This window comes from Triturus cristatus, chromosome 2_1 (genome assembly GCF_964204655.1).
Source record: "Triturus cristatus chromosome 2_1, aTriCri1.1, whole genome shotgun sequence".
Classification (NCBI taxonomy): domain Eukaryota; kingdom Metazoa; phylum Chordata; class Amphibia; order Caudata; family Salamandridae; genus Triturus; species Triturus cristatus.
The window spans coordinates 1,018,421,601-1,018,445,026 of NC_140581.1; the positions used below are offsets into that span (position 1 = coordinate 1,018,421,601).

A 23,426-nucleotide genomic window follows, 5' to 3' on the forward strand; every position below is an offset into this window, starting at 1 on the left:
TTCCTTTCATCAACTGACAGTCCAGAACCGTGTTTGTTTATATGCTGAAAATGATACATATTATGCTCTGCACAACTATATTAACAAGATGCTTGAATCTGATTCTATTATGCTTCATTCTCCATTTGTTGTATATTGTAGCCTTTTCGCCTTTCCTCTTAAATTTTACATATTTAAGTTGGATTTTATTTACTTGATCTTGATAATGCCACTGTTTTACCTTTTGTTTTTATGATCAAAATACAGAATTGAAAAATGCATACATCATGGCAGCTGATGGTATTACTTCCTAACATTTCAATGCCCAGGTATACTTTCTGGTGAATAGATATGTTTTTGAGGTAAAGGCTGGCTACCTTGGTCAAAGGTCACTACTTTTTCATCATGGCTGCATCAATGTGCATTCTGGGTTTTCCTTTTAACACTGAAAATATGGGCTAAAAGTCCTAGTTTGTAAGGTTTTTCTGGCTGAAATCCAGTAATAGCTGAAGGTGTCACAAGAGGCATGTGGCCACTTGGCAGCTTTGTCATGATTTACTCATGGTGCAATATCTTTCAGATGCCACACGGACATCTGCTTTGTCCTATGCGATCTTCAGGTCAAAAGTTATGAGATGTCATTGCCAATGATGTTAACGTTATCTGAATTAGAACTTTGGAAATCTTTAAAATCCTGCCTCTTTTTGGTCACAGGGTGTTTACAAGTATGAGATGGTCTTGCTGGATACAGATACTATGAGGTTGAAATTACCCTAGAAGTCCTGGAAGGCTGAAGCACTGACACCAATTTCAGTGGGACATGGAGGCATAGGGCCCCAGCAATATTTCAGCTGAGGGGCCCTGTAAGGAAAGGCCTCTTTTTGCAAACCCCCCCCCATGTTTGGACAGATGCTGCTGGTTTTTTGACTCTGGTGCCCCGGTGCATGTTCTCTGACCTCTAATGCATGTGCACAATTGGCTGGTCACTGATTTGCATATTTAAATTATCTGTAAGTCCATGGTATATGGTACCTTGTGTATCCAGATCATGTAAGTTAACCGGCACTAGTGGATCGCAGCTCTTATTGTGTCACCACTAATGTGGCCATGTAAAACCTCACTTTAGAATTGATACAGCAGTCTAGCAAATAAGTTTTAAAACTCACATTTTGACCTGTTAAAATCACCCTTTAAACAGGCCTAAACCTTCATTTTCAATACCTATAAGTCACCCCTTAAGTAGGCCCTAAATGCCAATGGGGCAGAGTGCAAGGTATTTAAAAGTGGGATATGTTATTAAGATCTACATATCCTGGCAGTGAAAAATCTCCAAAGTTGTTTTTCATTGTAGCAAGACTAGCTCTCCTATAGATAATCAGTTGGTTACGTTATTACACTTTATAATGCATAACCTCAGTTTGGGAATAGCCAAACCCTTGTTTCAATGACTCAAATTCATAGGAATTTAAAATCCAACCTGATGGCCAAGTCGATTTCAAATTACTATAATGAAAATTCAACTTTTAGAATGTTGGCATTTTCCTACCTAAAGCCTCTAGTAGCCTTTAAAGTGTAAATCCCCAGCTGTCACCTGGCAGCCTGGTGGGAGGTGTGAAGGGCTCCCAGGATGGGAACAAAAGGGCCTTGGCTGGGAGGAGATGTGACCTTCTCCTGACAGGAAGGACAAGGGAGATGCACCCACCAACTGCCCAAGCTTACAAAGGGCATCCCCTTTCACAGGCAGATGTAAGTCACATCTAGACTGCCTGTGCCATTGTCCAAGTAGCCAGAGTGGCTCTAAATCCAGTGGGGGGAAAACCTGTTCCAGAACTGGTTTGGAGTGGGAGTTCCTCATTATCATAGTCACACCTCAGGGATGTCCCCAGAGCTCTGACCAGGGAAAGAAAGAATCTGCAAGTTGGATTTTGGCAATGCAGGGAATTATGGGATTGTTTAGGGCCACATGAAATTATGTCAAAGTGTGTATGGTTGCCCCAGGAACTTTTCTCCTATTGGCTAGGGATTTCCACCCACCCACAAGCTAGTGAAGGTCATAAAAATGGAACTCCTGAGTACCCTTTTCAGAACATCACTGGACTTGGGGAAAACAGAAGATGGATTGCACCTCCTATTGAACATGTGGAGAGAAACCTATGGGGCTGGACATGCTCCCCAAGTTCCCCAGGAGTGAAGAGTGACTCCAAGGGCTAGTTGTCGAGTCGTCTGTTAAACTCTAGGAATACAAAATCTGCAAGATACCCAAGACTCTGCTTAGCCTAGCTGACCAGTTCCAACTAGATTTTCCTTGGAAATTGCTGGTGGCCTCTAGGAGATTGAGTCCTAACCCTCTAGGTGGTTGCTTCAAGGTCCTGGGCCCTTGGTTGTTGTTAGAATGTCCTCTTCTCCTGCAAGAACTACAAAACTGGACACTTAAAAACTTTTTCCAAACCTTTTTCCAGAAAGAACCAATGGTTACCACTGGACTGCCACCTAGCTGCAACTCCCGAAGTAACAACACCAGTTGAATTCAATTGCAGGTTTGCCCTGCTGAAAGAAGTCTGACTTCCAGGAACGTTTCTAAGTCTGAAGGTAGAGGGATTCCACCAAGGACATCTAGGAGCAGCTAACTGCCCACGAGACCTTCCTGGGCACAGACTTCGGACTTCTCCTGCTCATATCTTTCCTGACATTCACGCCACAAGCCTAGAACTTCCCCCCACAGCCAATGATCCTGCTGAAGTTGCACTGCGGGTGGCTGTCAACGAAGATTCCATATTTGGATCCAGCATACAGACTGACCTGCTGACAACCTTGTTGACAAGATTTCTATCCAGAAAAACAACTAAGCCAGAAAGTAAACTTTTCAGCAAAATGAACCCAGAATCCGGTCCATGCTCTATTGCGGTCAGCCTTAACTTTTGACATTGACTCGGTCTACAACGACAAGATACTTGTGGTTGGTGCTTTGCACTTTTTGGTGCTAGAAACATCTAAAACTTTGAAAAATAATATCTCCATTTTCATACATCAAACTGTTGTCATTTTGGTGTCTATTTGAAGATTAAAATGTATGCTTTGTTTATGAATTGGAGTGGAATTTTTACTGTGTTGTTTTCCACTGTTTTGTAGCATGACCATGGGAGGAGTGGAACCACAGGTGGTGCTATATTATAGGACCTACACCCCGTGGACCTATTAGTGTGAAGGGCTTCGAGGTTTTTAGAAATCCTTATAGTTTTAGAAGAGCCTGAAAGCATGTCTATTATCACAGGAGAACTAGAATCTGCATTTAAATGCAATTGCTCTTTTTACTGCTTCATTGATTAGACTTTGGTTACCTCCAAGAATAAAGGCTTAAAATCACAACCTTTACATGCCGACTTCAGGAAGGGACTCAAGGCGTGGCTCTTCGACTGAGGCTTACCGTACCCCAGTGCCTGGATACCCCATGGGTGATAAGCCGCACTATATATCTACTGATTGATTGAACCTGAAAATTGACTTTTTTAATTTTATAAGTAGTTACCATGTGGCCCATCATCACGTATGACTCCTTCATTCAGTCTGGGCTTTTCGTGTACCAGAATGCTGCATTCTGGAACTTGGAGTTATCTTAAAATTGAAACAAGGGCCTGAAAATTCCAACATGCATAATGTCACTGACTTAAAGTCAGCACCGGCTGAAGGAGCATGCAGTATATAGGATCAGTTGGAAGTTAGGTTTTTACATTTTTCAAATCTGTCAAGCCTATTTTGACTACTGCTTGCTTTCCACGTAAAACCCATTATAAACCTGTTGCCCTATTTTGTGGAAGTGCATAATTATTTTGTTGCTTCATACGTGAAAAATGCTTGATAGTGCCATCTGCTTTGACCTTAGTATAGTGAAACTTAACTAACAGGTAAGACAGGTATGGCAGGTTTCGTACCACAACACTAAGAATAGGTGCGCCTTGGCATGTCTTTTCATTCGATGTAGGTGCAGATGACAGTGCATCTGAGATAAAGGCCGCTTATCTGCTTCTGATCACCGTGGATAAACAATTACGTTGTGAGGCAGTGAATAAACTGCAAATGAACTGTAAACTGCCTGTTCTGTGGGCAGTTTGTGAGGTGCGTGCAATTCACGTGGTACTTCCTTGGGCCAAGTTTTGCTGAACTGGGAAAAATCACACAAAGCTTACGATTCTCATAAAATACCCAAAATACACCAATTACTGGCCACATCGAAATTAAGAGGCTACTTGTAATGAGGGCCTTATTTTTTCAGAGGAGCAGGGCAAGGAAGATGGGTGTGCAGGAAGGGCAACGTGTTCTTAGAACCTGGCTCCCATAGGCAGAAGGGACTTCATATCCTGGATAGCTGTATCTTATATGTTTCAGTGCGAAATTCAGATCACAGAAGGCTTGTTCCAAAGCAAGATTCTGACCATCTAGTCATCCAAATAACAATACGAATCTTTGTCTTCTTTGCGGTTGCAATAGTGCTTTAAGTGGGCCGGGTCCCTCCGGGTCCCAGACCCTGTAGTAATTTAAAACAGACATTGGAACTGGTCTCTTTCGGGCCCCTTATTCATGTCCTTCACTTTTTATGCAAAATACACTTATCGAAGTCTGAACAATGAGTGTAACAAACCTTAAGGTAATCCCTGTCCTTCCTGCTTATATTTCACTTGCTTACTGAACTTTGCATTCCCTGTGAGTGCTTCCTTTTTCCAGGATGCAGTGTTACATTTTTTTCAGCAGTATATTACTCTTGTCTAGTGCATAATTCGAATTGAGTCACAGCCAGGTGTTCATAACGGACACAATTGAGTTGAGGCTGAAGGCAGTGCGAGAAGGGTTGGATTGGGAAGGCAGACACTCGTCGATGGGCCGGGGCTCCAGGGGCACTTGTGGGCCGTTTTCTTTGGGCCTCTGCAAACTGGCCCAAGAGACTTACAGTCTTCCCTAATCCCCGCCAGGCCATGGCACTCTAATGAGGCACCAGCATCATGGTTCTCCCCTGACCTGCTGTAATTTGAAGCTGGGGGCCCGGTGTTGCTCTGGCCTTTAGGGAATTCTTGCCTCGTGGGGCCTGCCTAGCAAGAAGCAGTGTCATCCCCTGCTGGGGTCTTCAGGTTATGGGGGCAATAAGGAGGGTGTCAATATGCGTGGGCGGGGTGATTTGTGGCCTTTGTGCCATTCTCACCTCAGGCTATGGTGGGCTGGGAGGGGCTAAGAGAAGCGGCCTTCCTAGCAACCAGGTGTTGTCACCTCAGCTCCATTGTCTTTTAGGCCTTGTTGGGGTGTGCGGGCTTAAAAATCGGATATGGCACCGCACAAAATGTGTGTCTATAAAAGTACAGAAAGCACTGAGTGGAACAGTGTCAATGCTGTAAACGAACATTTACAAGAGTTAAATGAACAATGCAGTACAGGAAGATGTCAGCGAAACATAAAGCAAGTGCAAACATGTGGCAAAACCAGATGGGCCCCTGATTATAGGTAACTGAGTAAAACTGAATAGAGTATTATATCATGAACCGAGCGTCACCTGTAAACCATGTGCTCCTGTAAGACAAGCTTTCTAAATGTAATTATCAGAGACTTCTCTGCTATCAGATAGAAAGGGTGTTATGCAGCCACAGAAAGGGTTTCCCTGTGTTTTTAGCAGATATTTGATGGAAACAAAGGAGGGGTATTCCTGACTTTGTGAGAGTTACTAACGAAAGGTCTGTGCAAATTGCACTTCTTGAAAAGTGGGGTACAGGGTTTTCAAAAAATGTATTTTTTTTTAGGATTGCGGGTTTCAAGAACGTTCAGGCATGGGTAACATTAGAGAATTGAAACTGGGAGTGTTGACGTGTATCCAGATTTCTCATTGTTTAGTCACAACGCACATTTGTGGCTATATCGAGGCACTGAGGGGCATATTCTCAAGGACTTATCACCGAGTTATCAGCACTTTACCTTATCTAAAGTCACGATAAATTTATCGCCCAATTCACAAGCTGGTGCTAACAGCCAATATCACCAGTTTACCTGCGATAGCAGTCGCCAAAAACATCGACAAAGATGACCCCGGCAACTATCGCTAATAAGATGCAGAGTAGGCGTTCCCATGCAAAAAGTCGCGACTACACCACTCCGCAACATTCTCAACGACCAGCCAGATTGGCGATAAGATCCCAAAACAGGCGATAAGGCGCGTTAGCAGCAGAAAATTAACACCTGCTCTGACCTGGTGTAAAGTAGGACGACAACCTGGACCATAAAAGGGAGACCAGCCCAGAGCCACACCTAAAGAACCAGTGGCGTCACTAGGGTTGGTGTCACCCAGTGCGGTAACTCATGGTGTCACCCTTGCGGTCCGCACCCCCCGCGTGACGCCACTGAGAGAAAGAGTTGCCTTTGGGTCAGCCCGCTCATGCCACTGGGTTTCAGGTGTTTTTCTTTCTTTTGCCTTCTCTTGGGTGGGCTGCCTGTCAAGGACATGGCTTTCTGAGGATGGTCACATTCATTGTATCATATATGTTTCCAGGAGAATTTGATGACGTACTTATCAAGTAGTCTGTCCTTTTGTCAGAATGCAGATGCAACGTTTAGCCTGTAACTGAGACCCAGGGTGTGTTTGTTATATATACTTTGCTGACACAGCAACATTTTAATTGCTGAATTAATACTAGGAAATGTGTACAGTTTGGATAGCTTACTCTTTAAGAAAAAATACTGGTATTCACTAATCGCCCTTGCAGTTTAATTTATTTCATCTTATTGCCATGTTTTACAGCTTTTTTTATTTCCCAAGTAAAGACCCTACTTGGTCAGACATCTCTTATGTGATTAGTTTTTAAAAACTTATAAAATGTATTTTCAACTCATTCGTGCAATATCATTCAAATGAGAGTCACAGGAAGTCCAACATCCATAATGAGCAGGCTTCCACGGGCATTGAGTTTTATGTTTTGTTCGCTCAAAGTCTGGCCTGGTATTTCAATCATGCTCGGTGTTTAGATAGTTTGGTTACCAGAGTTTCCTGCGTGTCTTTCATTGTTTTTAAACCACGTTTGTTCTTTTTTTTGCCCAGGCATCCCCTATGAGTGACAACACCACAAACATCTTGGAAAACAATTCTGCTTACTGTACCAGTTTATGATTGTCTTTGGAAAGGGAATCGGGTTACACTGTCACGGAGGCATTCCCGTGTCTCTCTGTGTTGCCAAAGGCTTGTCCCACAATAAAGCGAAGTGCCCACTTTCACAATGACTTTCTTTTGTCCGCTTTTCGACCCCGCAATTCTCAAATAACTAAAAGAGAGAAAGTGAGGGTGGGGGGTCTACAGACTGCGCATGCGTAAAGATGGTCAGGGCCGTTTCTAGGTGTGAGAACTGAAAAACGCCACCCCCACTCTCAGCTGATGTACAGTTCTCAGTGCAGAACTGGTCACAGTGGTACTGCTATGCATGTATGAGAGAGGTGTGCCGTGCGTACCCTAAACACCACCTGCTCAGCCTCTACTCACGGACTCAGAGCAGGTGTTCATGAGTTTTATTGTTGCCAGGAGACAGAAACAATTACTGGGGCCCGGGCTGGGGCACAGGCTAAGGGTGGCGGATATCCTGTGCTATACATAAGCTATAATGCACTTTTGTGAAGGGCTAGAGAGGCTTTCAAGTTCAACAGAATAGTATTATGGAATATGTCTGTTTATCTAGGAGAAGTGTTTCCAACCAAAGTTTGCTATATATTCATTCAAACATGCATAGTTTAAAGTTGTTACCAGTTATTTCATCGTAATTTGCACAACACTGTGTTTGGCTCGATGATCAGAATGGCTTAAAAACATGAAGCTTTATTTTTTAAGCACATGCTCGCAAAAAACACAGCAACATTGTATGCAAGGAAGCGAGAGAAAATGAAGCTGTGAAACACCCTATCATGCGGGGAAGCGAAAGGCTGCTTCACAATAGGTTAAAAGCGCATCACAATTAACATCGACCTCTGCAAACACGGTTCCACTTCACCAATTACAAGCCAGGAACGAGAACCTTCCGTTTTTGGACAAAGGAAGCACTAAGCACGCATTCATTTCTATTGCTGCAGATAAGCATCACTCTGACTTTGAAACGCAAATGTTTTCAAAATGCACGCCTCAAGCTAGGGAACCCGGGCCGGGGTTAAGTGTGCTGCCACCTGCTATTATCAATGACTTGCGCGGATTACTACACACCCGGAACCTACTGCGCAGTCAAAAATCGGGTCCTCCCGAGAACTCACTGGCAACTTTTGTTTCCAGCGACTCCATCGGATGAGCTGGGCAAGAAAGGAGAGGGCCAGGGGACAGCAGCACAGCGGGAGGGAGGAGCGAGGCACAAGCACCCCTGCGGCTCCTCCTGCTTATTGCTACCGCTGAATTGCAAGGCAAACTTGCCAAAAACTACTACTGCAATTACTTTTGGATAAATACGGTCTGCTGCTCACTCTGGCACTTACTGATCATCATGCAGGCTCGGCGGCCCTGTGAGCTGCAGTCACGTCGTGCAGCCAGGGCAGGATCCTATCCACATCGTTCCAACTGTCGACCGCGGCGGCGATGAGGAGCTGGCTCTCAGCCTAAATCCATTACCCCGCCCCCCCGCCGCATTTGACTCTCACCCCCCACTGACCTTAGACTATAACACCTCAACAAGCAATGATTGGCCGGGCAAAGACTGACTTCAGCTACGCTCGTGTATCGGGCCAGGGGGTGGGGGTGTCTAACATGGATACATTGTTGTAGCAAAGAGAACAGTGCTCGAGAGCTACGAGCTGCCAGCCCTTTAGCCTGCCAGAAACAGCGCTGCATTGACAGCTAAGCAGCAGCGCTATATTGCATGACTAAAGTCACTGTCACCGGGTGTCACCCCATGTGATGGTGTCACCCGGTGCGGTCCGCACCCCCCGCACCCCCCTAGTGACGCCACTGTAAAGAACAACTGATGCCATGGAGCTACTGATCATGCAGCTCGGAGCCCCAAGAGGGCCACAACACCCACCGCCACCACCCCCAGGCAAAGATGGCACACCATGTGCCGGCGCAAGCTCCAAGCCCGAGGCCCGTGATCTTGGCAGCCTCCTCAGACCATCACGGCCTCCGCGACACAGGCCCGCAGTACTGCTTTCTCGTTGACGTACTCCACCGCTGCCTCCGGCCTACACTACGGTCTAGTAGGTCACACATTTGGAACTGAGTCTTGATATCCTGATGGGCGAGTTCATATGTTCATGGGACATTTTATATCACTGTACTCCCTTCGATGTGGTGCCACCAACTCTGTGCATAGCATTCCAACCACATGTGTCTGTGGTCCCTTGCTGACTACTGCCTTCGGCCCACACTGCGGTCCAGTAGGTCACACATTTGGAACCGAGTCTTGATTTCACAATGGCAGAGTTCATATCATTGCACGCAAGGAGAGGTGTAAGAGGAAGACGCGTTTCAGTACGGAGGAAAAAAGGATCATCGTTACAGGGGTGATTGAACACTACCAACAACTGCCCTGGTGTCACTAACTCTGTGCATCCCAAGCCAACGACACGAGGCTGTGTGCCCCTGCTGTCCGCTGCATCCGGACTACACTGCGGTTCGAGTAGGTCACACATTTGGAACTGAGTCTTGATTTATTTATGGCAGAGTTTATATCACTGTACAGGCCTCATCGCAGACTGCATCCCCTTTCAGCTCCGGTGCCACTAACTCTGTGCCCCGACATTCATGGACAGTCTCTGGTTGAACTTTGGTGGCATCTGAGTCTATGGACTGGGGGTTGTCTTCCTCATCATGTAGGTGATACTGACTTGGTGTCAAAAACAAGGCTGCAGCATTCATCTCCTCCATATTGCCTGTTTCTGCCTGCTTCGGCTCTCTGCATCATGCCCAGGGGGACACCTTCCACTGTGCCCCGAAATACTCTGCGACATTCTCCTTGGACATCAACGAGGACCTGCTCAGCTCGCGTGGCCCTACCTCAGTGCAACGCAAGTCACCGTCCCGTGGTGGTGTGCCTGTGCCGGCCGCAGTGCATCCGGGGCCACTAACTCTGTGCTGCTCAAGTAATGGACCCTTGCTGTTTGAACTTTGAACTTCTGATTGTCTGATCACTATTGTAGTTGTTGCCAGCACCAATCAGCCCCTGAGGGGTGGCTTACACTCACCCCACACCCATCCAGCACAGGCATCACTGGACATGTGACCCTGGCAATAAAAGGGGCCGGGCACGCATGCCCGTAGCCAGTTCCACGAACTATCTAAGTGTGTCCATGTGGTCAATTATGTATGCATGAAGGTCCCGGGCCCTACAACATTACATTGTGCTGTGTACAGCGGACGCAACCATGTCACCTCAGGCAGTGGGGTAGACCTGGGCCATGTAGCTGTATCGTACCTCCCTGTGAGCGTAAGTGGAGTGGACTTGCATACCACAGTCCAGGGTAGGGGTGTGGTTAATCAACCCGGGGCTCTGGGTGTGGTTCAGTTTAGGCCTTGCCAAGGAAGTAACTAATGCGTGTGTCTCTGTTGTAGTGTCGGCGCCACCCGTCACACAATATACAATGTTGCTATGTAGCATGCCCCTGGAGTGCGGGTTCGGCCGAAGGGGTAAATAAGGGAGCGCACGCCTGATCGGGTTCAGGGATCATACATGCCAACTGTTGTGTGTGTCGCTATTACAACAGCATAAGCCAAGGGTCTACCCTCAACCGCATGGCGAGTTCAGCCAGCCACGCACTCTACATCTGTGTCCGCCCTATCCTTACCATCGGCCTACACACATGTGGCCACCCACCTTCAGCGCACAACATCACAGTGTCATTGTCAGGCTTGTGGACATGCGCAGACAGGCTTGACAACGGTGTGCCGTGGGAGTGCAAGTGATGCAACTGAGCTACGCACAATTGTAAATAGGCCCGGGGGAAGGAGGAGCAGCAATGAGGCTACGTAATACACATTGATGCCGCACATTTGCTACAAGCAGTACATGTCAAACAGAAATCACAAAGTCACACATATCACACACCAATGTACCAGTGTGCCTGCCAACATATCATGCAGAACGAACTATTGACTCATGTCTCTATGCACTGTCACAGGTGATCAAGGATATGCACTCTGCGCTTGGATGATGATACCCCTCCGAGCCCCGAACACACAGGCCCAGAGGCAGAACAATGCGGCCCACAAACGCACCAGGGGCATCGTGGAACACACATTTGGTGTGTTGAAGTCACGTTTCAAGTGCCTGGACATCACAGGTGGTAGGCTTCTGTACAGCCCAGGCATCGTGTGCAAGATGATTGTTGCATGTTGTGTGTTGCACAACATATGTGTAAGCACCGCATGGATACCACTGCAAGATGCTCCGGACGATGATAAGGAAGATGAGGCAAGTGGACCACACCCCACTGCAGCAGGAATAGCCCGTAGGAACACCATTATTGACAATTTCTTCACATGAGCACGTCACATTGTGACAGTCCTTAGCAATCATGGAACAGTACCAAATGATCACAGGCACAGCATGTGCAAATAAATGCATTCCATGACACATTCCCTAAGTGCATGTCACTCATCTGTACATGCACATTACTCAGACAAGTGTAAGTTTGACATGTAGTGCTACCGATTTCATTATTTGATGATAGATGGTTGGTATGTCACTTTTGTACGGAGAGGCTGTTTAGGGTGTCACGTATTCGAAATGCCAGTTCTGTGTGTCACAGATAGTACGGAATCCCAATCTTCGGCATTTCACATGTGTCCCTAATCATTACATTGGGCTGTCATTTGCGACCTTACAAGTGACAACAGGGCTTCTTTTGGGGTCAATTATGTGCCACCATGATGCAGGGATGCACCCTGTGACTCATGTTTCACAACATGAGAAACGTGTACGTAAAGGGGAGTCACTGCCCCTGCATTCGTCCATGCTTTCACACTTGATTGATCATGGACATGATATGTCTGCGTGCAGGAGGTGTTGATTGTCCCTCTGCAATGTGAAGGGGATATGCGGTTTCACAGTGTGTTCCATGTATGTTTACGCATTGGCGCAGTTTACATGCAGACTGCATGTCACTGTACATTGTGGCTGTTTGTGAGGAGATGCCTATTTGATGCGGGACAATGGACATGTGTTCTGAATCACGGATGTGGGGTTGTACTCTTACATTGTCATCTCACTGGTTTTTTTCACTGCTTTTCTGGTGCATTATCACGCATGACGCGTGGGAATTGCAGGCCTGCCGCTGGTTATCGCTGATTTTGGTTCGCGGTTTGGGACATCGTCGCTTTTTTCACGTTCGTGTTTCGCGTTTTTGCTGCCTCGCGTTGATTTTAACGCGATCATTTGACGCGTTATCGTGAGACATTCGCATGTTACCGCCATGTTGAGAATACAACGTTAACACAGCGTTATTTTCCCGCGATAGACTGCGATGTGAAGAGTTGCGTTAAGCTAACTTAGCGATAATTATCACACGTTCTTGAGAATATGCCCCTGAGAAGGTCAAGGGGTGGCGCTGTATAAAACAAATACATAACACATCAGCCCTTTGCATTTATAAAGAAGATATTGGGGCACAGAGGGGGGCTTCCCCCAGCACATTTTCAGATTCTGTTCTCTGCAGCCTTGAGCAGTCAAGGGATATTAATACACCAGACATAGGAGTGCCCCAGCAGTACTCACTTATAGCGCTTATACCGCTGGGGAAACATGAGAGAAAGTTATCAGTGGACTTCTTTCCACTGTTTGAGAATAACACTATTACAGAGTTTTCGTATATTTTCAAGCCCAGAACTGCAACTGAAACTTAAAAAAAAATTCTGTCTTGTACCATGTTGAAAATTTGAAAAGCAAGAAAAAAAGTGCAAAAGATATGGAGGGAGCAGCAGGCAGGGGAAGTTGGAGGGTGAGAGAAATAGTATCTCAATCAGTTGTGAGCAGCAGATGGGCATAGATTAACTTGAATCAATCTGTACCTCTGTCCCTACTCAAAAGAAATGATTTATGAATTATGTTTGACCTGGTCTGGCCAATTAGGGAGCTTGTAAAGTAGAGTGACATCAAACGCACAAATAGTAAGCAATGCCCCGGCTACAAGCCCTTTTTGTAAACAATAGCTAGGGCATGCTCTCACAGGCTCGACCTTAAAAATGAATGTAATCTTGTATAATGTATTAGCATAATCTTGTATAATGTAACTGGTGATAATGTAACTTGCTTTAATTACTTCAGGCCAAGTTCACACTATATAAAACTACAAAAAAATAATAACAAGAAACAAACAGACGGATTCTGCAAAGGCTGGACAATGACAATTAAAGAGAACTCTTTATATTAAAAAAAGTCCCTACTCCATTGTAACATATTTTTTCAGCTTTTCTTTTTTAGTTTAACTATCAGTCACATAGTATTAAGCCAGCGTTAGAACACATTTTAAAGTGCTTTCCCCTTACATTTACTACTTAAAGTACATACCTGTCAGATGAAAAAATACCGGCTTTTGGTGATTTTCTTCCATTTGGTACCGTCCAGGTGGCAACCCTAGCCAGATCAAGTGTTGTGGTCCTGGGCTATTTTATTTCTCCTCGCCAGCATGCAGAGCTTCTAGTTATGCCAATCGCAATGGTTCTAGAAGCATTAAAATATTTAATTTACCAAACATTTCTCCAAAAAATTAGTCTAAGGAGACTAACCAGATGGTGATCCATGAAAGGGACGATCCGGGAAAGTGGGCCACTTTTTTTGGGAGTGCCCGGGCCGAATTGTGATCCCCATTCAACCCTGAGTGTGAGTGTCTCTCAGTGAGGTAAAAACTGGTATTCAAATTTTGGCCGCTCTGCAAAGCACACAGAGCAATGTTCATGTATGCCAGTTTCAGGTGTGATTCTATGCAAATATGTGCCGACGGTTGCACTCTATGGGAATTTTTGTGTCTATGTTTGAGACCAGGGGTTGCCTGCAAGGCTCCGCCCCCTCAGGGGCGTGAGTAATTCGGTGGACTGGCGGTCCACCGGGGGGGGAGAGGGGTTACCCCTCCCCCATAATTTAAGCACCGATTGGCTAAGGCCAGGGTGTAATTTGGCTCATCAGGTGGGCAGGTGGCGGAGGGGCTGCCTGCCCTTGGACCGCCCGTAAACTAATCCACCATGATGGCATATTTGGTATGCAAATAAACCTGCAGCAATTTTCTCAACGAAAAAGGTGCCTTGTCTGTTTATTTCTTCAGGATATTGCTGTAGGGGATGGGGAGTGTTGCTGATATTGGCACTAAGGCTCTACCCTTCCAAGGACATCCTACCTTTTTCATCCCAATTAAAGCCCTGGGCTGCGCTATCTTCTAATCTCTCTTTCTCGCGCCCTCATATTGGTAGCTAGCACATACTGGCTAGTGGCTACTTTCTCCTTATGTACCCGACCCATACATGAACACCAGTTACAATACAGAAGGACGTATTTATTTATATTTAGGCACGGGAAGATTTGCTCAGAATCGCAACGTGTTCGGCCGATGCAGAGACTCGAACCTGGTTCCCAGTACCAACGTCGGCAGCTCTGGCCCTAGCGCGAAACCCTCTCGTTTCCTCTTCCATATCTATTTTGACCCTTGCATTGTCTTTTACTCTTCTTGTTTTCATGTACTTGAGCAGCCTCAGGTAGGCTGAGGCTGCAATCCTTTGTGATTTTCGGACATTCCACGGTGGTGTGAGGGTTCTGTGGGATTTGGCACTTGCAAGTGCTCTTCTCGGCTCACTCACTTTCAAACTTGGTACCTTTCTGTTCTTTTCTCTTCCTTTCATTTCCATGACCTCCTCCCTCCCTCTACCGCACCCTTCGCCAGCGCTTTATATCTCCTCACTCCCACCCCAGGTCTCGGTTGCGCTACCCCTTTTTCATCCCCCACCGCTTTCTTTCGCACTCATCTATTACTTCTCTTCCCCTATTTCACCACCCCCGGCATTTATTCTTCCACCGCCATTATGTCTCCCTCCGCCTTTCTTTCTAATCCCCCGCCCCCCCCCCCTAACTTTCTCTTTCCTCCCTCTGCCTCGCATTACGTCTACGCCCTCCCGCCTCCCCTCACCTACCGTTATTTTTTATACACTCTCTCTCCTCTCTCAGCCAGCCGCCGGCCCCCTCTTCCGCCTTTGTTGTTGACTGTCTGTGACAGGCATATGGTGTCCTGAGTCACCGGAGGCGGACTGTACTCCCTCAACCGCCGAATAAGAAGCGGTTCCCGAGAATCAGCACAGCGAGGGTGGCCAATGACCGGGAGGCGCACGACATTCAAACCAAAACACCTGACTGAGATGCGGCACCCTAGCGCGCGCACACAGCGGCGCCCTGGCAGAGCGGCTGGGGGGGGGGGGGGGGGGTGCTCGGAGATACTGTGGCTTGAGCCGGATGTCTGAAATGAGAAACGCATTTAAGCAGCACTGTCTCAGCTCCAGAAGCATGTGGCAGCTCTCCAAGTCAAAGATGGAGGAGATGGTGGAATCTAGAGTCACCTGATGGTCCTGAGTACCGACCTCGAATCTAGGCAAGGCCGTCATCCTTCAGAGGGAAATGCGTGGCTCATAGAGACAACCGCTGTTTACAGCTCTTGCAATTTTTAACGCAAGTACTAGTTTTTGAAGTAATTGGCGACCCTCCTTAACTATATACGATGTATGGGAAATACCATACTGGAGAAGACCACTCCATATATGGAGTTATGGGGGCTAGCCCCCTTAAACGCTGGAAAGTTAGGGAATAGCACTGCTGGGTCTTAATTTCAGAGGGGCGCACACATCACTCAGCAGTCTCTAACCCTCAGATCGTGCTCCAGTGAAAATTGCTCTTCATATAAGTAAGTTTTTCTTCAGCCACTGGCACACTGCTCACAAATCCAGGGGCGTAACACAGGCCCCCCGCAGCCACCGCAGTGCGGGGGGGCCCCAGCTGCAGGGAGCCCCCTCATCACAGAACTCAGGCCTCAGAGCTATAACGACGAGTCTCTGCACGCACTGGCACTGTTTTGTACACACATCTCTTGCTGAAAACCTTCTGTTTCACTGGCTAGTTTGCGGAATTGCGAAGATGAACGACTGACTAATAAGGTGAAGCAATCTATGGACTCTTTATTTGTGATATGTTTTTGCTTACATGAGGCTGACGGGTCAGCTAAAGTTAAAAAGATCGCACATTTTTACACACTCACAAAGATAATCTGTCGGATGGTCAAGATTCATAATCACATTCAGGCACCTTTTCATCCATTCCTGAATTTACCCGAGGCGCTTGGCTTCACCGCAGGCGATTTGTCCAAGTTAGGGCTCTGCTAAAGCTTCTGTTGAAGCAATCTGGGATAATCATCATTTTGCACAGGTATGAAAATTGGCGTATCTGATAATATTCATATATTCATAATACTGTGCGATTGTTGGGGAACCGCTATACATCCGTGTGCATTACATTGTAAACATGTACAATGTAAACATGTAAAAGACCATTGAACAGTGCGAGCGCTAGTGTTAATAAATATCTATATTTCTACTGCTACTAGATAAATATTTATATCGTTTATCCATGAAGAGCAAACTAGATTAAACATCTCCACAAATTCGGACTACTACAAAGCAAACAAGGGCTAGCTCAGAGCTCGCAAAGGCGGTCGCGCTTTCCAAGTGTAAGTGTCTGGACTTTGGAATAAGCTACCTCTTCAACTTAGGCAAGCTACCAACTTGCTTGCTTTCAGGAAACAACTGAAAACCTGGCTGTTCCAAAAAACAGTTTAATTCATCTTTTCTTTTTTTCCTTTCCTCTGGTTCTTCTTGTTTGCTTTTCTGTCTTAGCGCCGGGACACTCTTCTGAGTAGCTGTGTGCTCTATAAATCTACTTTAACATAACATATTAAGGCACCAGATTTAAATTTTGAATGACAAGTCTTTACTTTTTTGACAAATCAATAATTATTGCATAATTTTTTCATAGATGCAGTACCTTATTTTTTAATGAAGACTATGTTAATTTCTTAAGTAATCGATCTGGTTCCACCATTTTATTGATAGGGATAAGTTTAGGTTATGTGGGACTAATCAGTAGTTGGCCATTAAGCTGTAAAAAGTCACCCAGTTTTGGGAAAATTAGTTTAGGTTTTAGTAACCTACGTCATGAATTCTCAAGTTTGGTGTGTGTCGGCCCAGCCCCATAGGCACTCTATCCAGGTCTATAAGCAACACCTGCTACAATAAAAATGTTCTCTGTAAAATATTCAGGTGCTCTTAGATGATGGGTTTCTAGTAGATCATATATCGAAATCTCGGTGATTGTGGAAGTGGAGAGACGGAAAACACTGAAGAGAAAGGCAAATTGTAAAACAAATCAAAGGAGAAGAGGATGCATGGCTTGTTGTCGTGCAACTAGGAAACAGCCATCAAAGATAAAGACTGCTGTGCATGATAAGTCTGAGTGGCTGGAACTGAACACCAGGGGTTCGGGAGGTGTTCCAGCACAGCAGGGGGCTGGGCAGGAGGAGCAACGGGTGTAGGCGCATTAACAGAGGTGACGCCACAGCGAGAGCTGAGCTCCTGTAAATAGACCCATGAGGTGCGGACAAGTTCACCTCTTCTGCGCTTACTGCGTTTGTGGTTCCAATGACTCGTGATAGGTCAGCCCCTAGTCTGTGCCCAAAGGGCTGCAGTCTAAAGTCATAGGTCGGGCTCCTTCTAAAGGCTGTTTCGGAGTCTTTGACCCTGAAGTTGTGTCTACTCGCTATGCACCTTTCTCCCGAACATGTCCCTTCGAGCAGCCCCACGCAGAACCTTCCTGGCTAATTCTGTTGACTCCGGATGAACACAAGACACCCAACGGATGGAACTTGTTTTCCCAAGCCCCCGGGAAGCAGGTTTACAAAGATGCACCTATCGAGTGCGGAACCCTTAATGGACCCGTGTGTCATGAAGTAGGCATCTGAGAGCTTGGCACCGGGGCATAGGCCTTAAAAGCCGTGCCACCCTTCCATTATTACCAGTGAGTGTCTCTAGGTATCTGCCATCAGTGCACGTTTTCGTGTATGCAATACACGAGGCTGCCGGCTGTTCTGAAAAACTCATGTATGTGCCTAGCGCTTAATATTAGCTTTAAAGCGCTCTCATTGTAGGCAGGAAAGGAACTGCGACACAAGTAGACACAGTGACGGTGCACAAAATAACAACATTCATATCAAATGGAAACATGGAATTAAATCTTTATCCAGGTTTCACTGTCATTGACACAGATACAAGCTTCTATCTGGGAATCGATCACAGTAGCATGTGAATCTCAACCTCCAGGGGGCCCACGCCCTCAGCACCGCACTTCGGCCGGAGAGCTCCAGGTTGAGTTCGGAGGGGGCCCCTCCACGTACTCTGCAGGGGGGCCCCCTCAATTCTCGTTACGCCACTTCACAAATCTACAACCCCCTCCTCACCAACCTCCTTCCTCCCCTTTCTTATCCCACCCTTCCGCTGGGCTACACACCTCCTGATTGGCAGTGGTCGAAGTGGGGGGGAATGGCAGGGCACGGCGTGCCCCTGCTTCTTCAATTCCAGCGATTCCGTTCCCCTACTTTTTTATTTTGAAAATGCGTCCCGGGACGCAAGAAATCGGCATGGCCTATAAGCTCAGCGTTCCTGGCGTTCGAGGACGGGCGGCAGAGAAGTAACAGGACTCTGTCTTTTTCTTCCAGCCCAGAGAAGAAAAATACAGTGTGCGCTTCTGCTCTGGAGCTTCAGCTGCCTTCCCCCCTCCCCCCAACTCTTTCCCTCTTCCCTCTCTTTCTGTCTAGCAGTTCTTCTCTTACAGAAAACCGAGATTTCAAGACGGGTTTTTACACTCTTTCCTCTCCTTTCTCTTATTTCCTCCTCTGTGAAATGGATCCAAAAATGAAAATAATTTTTGCTGGAAATATCGTATTTTAAGTCCAAAGTGCAGCATCTGGAATAAAAGGCTAAAAATGGGAAAACTAACTAAGTAAAGTAAGACAGACTGGTAGCCAGAGGGTACAGAAAACATTTCGGGGGGGGGGGGGGGGCTTAATCTTTAAGCAATAGGCAGAGTGGAGCTGCAGGGGTCTAAGAAGGGGTGAAACAACAGCAAGGCCTCATTAACATGCAAATGGTCTTTAAAAGACCTGTGAAGTGCTCGGGTGCGGCTGTCTGGCTGTCTGTGTACCCGGGAAGCTGTCTCATCCAGGGCTGCCACACACGAAGGGGGGGGCGACAGCTGAAGCCCTTTGAGTCCAATGGGTGTTGCGCGCCAGCTGGTAGCAAACTGACCAGATTGATTTTATTCACACCCAAACACATTAGCGCCACTTTTACAGAGTTTGCCAGTGAAGCGCTATTTTTGTTTTCTTGTCTTTGTTTTCCCTGGGCTTGCAACTAGTGCACCAATCCTGGAGGTACTGCAAAGTGTGGATTGGAAAACAAAATGTGTACTGCGGCTCTGCGTACAGTGATGTGGTCTTTTTACCATACTGCTTACGTTTTGTAAGGATATAAGCAATGGGCATTGAAATGGGTCCATTCAGGGCCCTGTAGTCATGTCCTTAACTTTTCAGGCAAGAGCACTCACTGATTTCTGAATAGTGAGTGTAAACGCATTAGGGTAACCATGTTGTTCCTGCTTACAATTCACATGGTTTGCTAAATTTTGCATTCCCTATGAGTGTTTGCTTTTTCCAGGATGTTGTCACTTTTTTTTGTAGGCTGCATATTGCTCTGCGTCATTTAAATTGAGCCGCATCCAGGTGTTTATAGCCGGCAGCAATTGGGTTGTAGTTGAAGGCAGTGTGAGTTTTTCTCAGTGAGGCAGTGTGGTGTTCAGTGGGGTTAGAGGATGTAGTACTATGGCCAGAGCTGCTGAATTTGGAACGGGGGAACCAGGTTCAGCCTTAATGACCAGTCCACCAGACGACTCTCCTGAGAGAACACAATCCCATGCTAGACCTTAGAAGGCTGCGCAAGACCTTAGAAGCCCTGGTATCTTAGCACTAGCAGGTGGACCCTAGCAGTGGCAAGTGTGGGTTAACCTTCAAGGTTTGTCCACCACAATCCATATTGAAGTTCACCTCCAGTCTTGCAGACAGGCCTATGAAGCAGCACACCCTAGAGCGACAGTGACTCTGTCACTGAGGTCACAGGACACTTGAGAAGGGCCAGCTCTAGGGCAGTGCAACCGGTGTGACCGCACCGGGTGCTGACTTTGGGTGGAGGCATTATGTTTGCAAGTATATTAAGGTTTTAAAAGTGCTTGCTGCCTCCTTCCTGGCCTCCAGCAATTTTCGTCAACAATAAAAACGTCATGATGACTCTGGTGTTTAATGTTCTTCCTAGAGAGAGATCATTTTGTCTAGTGGAAGTTCTGATTCATGGAAAGGTAGCTCAGAGGGTTAGTGTGCCTGCTTCAAAGAACATGTACCATACAGATTGTGAGAAGTTGGCCTGGTATATGCTGTCCACTAGTTATAGTGGTCACCTTGTACCAGTCCAAACAACCCTTATTGATGATAGGTTTAAAGACAACCTTTATTGAAAGCTATCCTAGTGGTAGCTATGGAGAGCAGCCTTCAGGCTAAGTCTTGAAGGAGTGTAAAGCAGCTTGGTTTACCAGATTATAACCTCTTGAATTACTAAATGAAAGGAGATCCACACAAGGTATATATAAAATATATGTATTTATTTCTAAACACTCACTACTAATCTCTTTATGAGATTAGAGTCCAAGATACACAATAATACAGTTCTAAAACGACAGTAAATAGCACAATATACAATGGGCCCTAGGGGCGGACCAAATCATATATTAAGAAAGTGGTATAAGAACCACGACTTCACTAGACACAGTGCCTAAAGCACGTTGAATCGCTGGGACCCCAAGGAACCTCCCAAGGTAGTGACACAGGGGACCCACAGGGGACGTGTGCAGTGTGAGAACACAGGCGCGAGCCCCGTACTATTTTATGGAAAAGTCACGGTTGGAATTTTAGAAGTTAAAACCCCTTTAGACTTAGGGGGTTCTAGGGCCAGCACCCACGGGAGCACCGGAGTACTTGAGTTACCTCACCCAGGGAAGCCGGGTGCATAGGTGTCAAATGGTGTCGGGGATCGTCGTTGATTTCAATGGGGATCTACTGCAAAGTGCTGCTACCGGGAAGGAGAAAAGTGTCTGGTGTGATCCAAGCCTGGATCGAAGATCAGAAGAACCTGAAAGCAGAGGGTACAGAGTCTGGGTCACTTGCCAGTGACCAGGGGCACGGTAGACGAAAACCCACCGATGTTGGGTGATTCAAGTGCGAAGAGGCGAAGCTTGACTCTGCAGCCACGAGAACCAGGAGGCGGATTTGAGCTGTCCCACAAAGGATGTCGAGTGCTGGGGTGTCGGTCCTTGTATTGAACACAACAAGCCTTGGCAACAGCAACCCACGCAGGAAGAGAAAAGATGCTTTGGTGCGGACCAGCAAGGTCCTGGGGACTACCCAAGCAATGGAGAGTCAGGACACGTCTGGAGCAATCAGGTAAGCCTAATTAGAGGTAAAGTTGCCTTCACAGGGACCCACCAGTTGACGGACCAGGAATCGCGAAGGGACCTCGAGAGAAAACACAAAGGGCCAGCTCACGGAACACTCGTGGAGTGTAGGCAGGCAATCTTCAGTGCAAATGCTGCTCGGGGTAAGGGCTATAAGTAGTCCAAAGCTTAGCTGCAGGAGTTGTTGGAAAGCTGATGCTTCTGCAAAGTGACGTGGTGTCCAGGGGTTCGGTTTGTACGGTCGCCACGAGGGATACGGGCCTCAGACTTGCTGTGGGCACTGTTCTACCTCTAAGACCACGGAAACCCACCTCCTGTGTTGCAAAATTCTTCGGAGTCTGGCGGGAGCTTCGTAGCTGCAAACCGGTCAGATCTGTCTTTGGTGCCTGCCTTGCAGGGGAGTAACTCCTTTACTCCAAGGGAGATTCTTTACTTATCTAGTTCAATGTAGATCGTCGAAGTTCCAGGATTCAGTATCAGAGTTTCGTCCAGGTGTAATCTAAAGTCCTGTAGCCAGGGGTTCCTTTCTTATACCGAAGGAAGAGGTGGGACAAACTCTAGAGACCCACCTATGGGAGGGTTAGGAAAGAGGGGTGGCTACACCCATTTCCTTTGTCCAGTTTCGCGCCAGAGCAGGGGCCGGTTTGAGCTGGACTATGCACAGGGACACCAAATGTGCCCCCAGTGCTGAACTTCAAAGCACTCTTGGAGTGCACCCACCCAGCCCCAATACACTAAAGCCTTTCTGGGAGGTGGTTACACCTCCCTGTGACAGGAAACCTATCGTCCAGCAACAGGAGGGCAGACTCGTGTCTGTGGCTGGCAGCATCCATTTTGTGATGCCAGGGCTCTGTTAGCTGGTACCGGGTATACCGGTGCTGTCATGTCTCTCCCTCTAGAAGGGTGGGATCATACTCCCACACCAGTTACTTGTGTGGGGGTATGATTCCAAAGTGTTTGACACCAAATACAACATGTTTCCGTGCAGCCATTCCAAAGTTAGCATTTACCGTTTGGTTATAATGCACTTAAGAGTGTATGGTTTGGCAGCATCACAAACAACCCCAGAATAAAGGTTCTGAAGGCTGCTGAGGGGCTCTGCTCATGCATGGGCACCCTCTCACATAAAACCCAGCACCCTGCCTTCAGGATTGGTAAGGCCTGCCATAGGGGTGACTGATAGGTTTATATGTGCAGTGATATGGAGAGATATAGTGAACCTATATCTCAGTAAGGGGTGCATGCACCACCTTACCCAGGCTGCAGTAGCAGACCTGTGGTGTCATTTTGGAAGGCTTCCCAGGGGTGACACAATACATGCTGCAGCCCCTGGTAGGCCTCTGGGGTACCTATGCCCTTGGTACATAGTATACCACATACTAGGGACTTATAAGGATACCCCAGAATCCAATCTGGAGTGTACCCATAGTACTTGTAATCAATTTAAGGGAGAAAGCAGATAGGCTGGGGTCCTGAATAGCAGGATCCCAGCCAGACTAAGTCGAAAACCAGCAAGACACCAGGAAAAAAGTGGGGGCAACCATGTAGTCAGATACCACCTTCCTACACAGATCACAAAGTGCACATGTAAATAGGTCAGTGGGCTACTGCTTTTGTCAGAGAGATCCTTTTGTTACTTGCAGTTTATAAGTTAAAATCCTAACATACAACAGTGAGCTATTAACTTTCATCTAAGAGCTGCATACAACCTGCAAGGTATAAATTAGAGCGTTATGTTTTCCCCCCCCAGTCTTTGATTATCCTTATGTTGCAAAAAGTGTTCTTTTGGACAGAAATCAATTCTGATTATTAAAGAGAACCTCCAACCATGGTATTACGTTTTAAAATTCTGAGTTTGTTTCTCCAGACCAATCACTATTA

General features: G+C 46.6%; 1 protein-coding gene across 2 annotated transcripts in view; it reads right to left on the reverse strand.

The window, feature by feature from the left end:
- The window catches only part of LOC146866247 (large ribosomal subunit protein eL13-like), a 257,237-nt gene extending 242,062 nt beyond the window's left edge, over positions 1–15,175 (reverse strand). For both annotated transcript variants that reach the window (XM_085634992.1, XM_085634999.1), the window contains exons 1-2: positions 15,086–15,175; positions 13,476–13,628 (exon numbers count right to left, since the gene is read on the reverse strand). In XM_085634992.1, coding sequence (XP_085491118.1) covers positions 13,476–13,518 — 43 coding nt within the window. In that variant the 5' untranslated portion in view covers positions 13,519–13,628; positions 15,086–15,175. The remainder of the gene's footprint in view (positions 1–13,475; positions 13,629–15,085) is intronic.
- Positions 15,176–23,426: the final 8,251 nt, after the last annotated feature.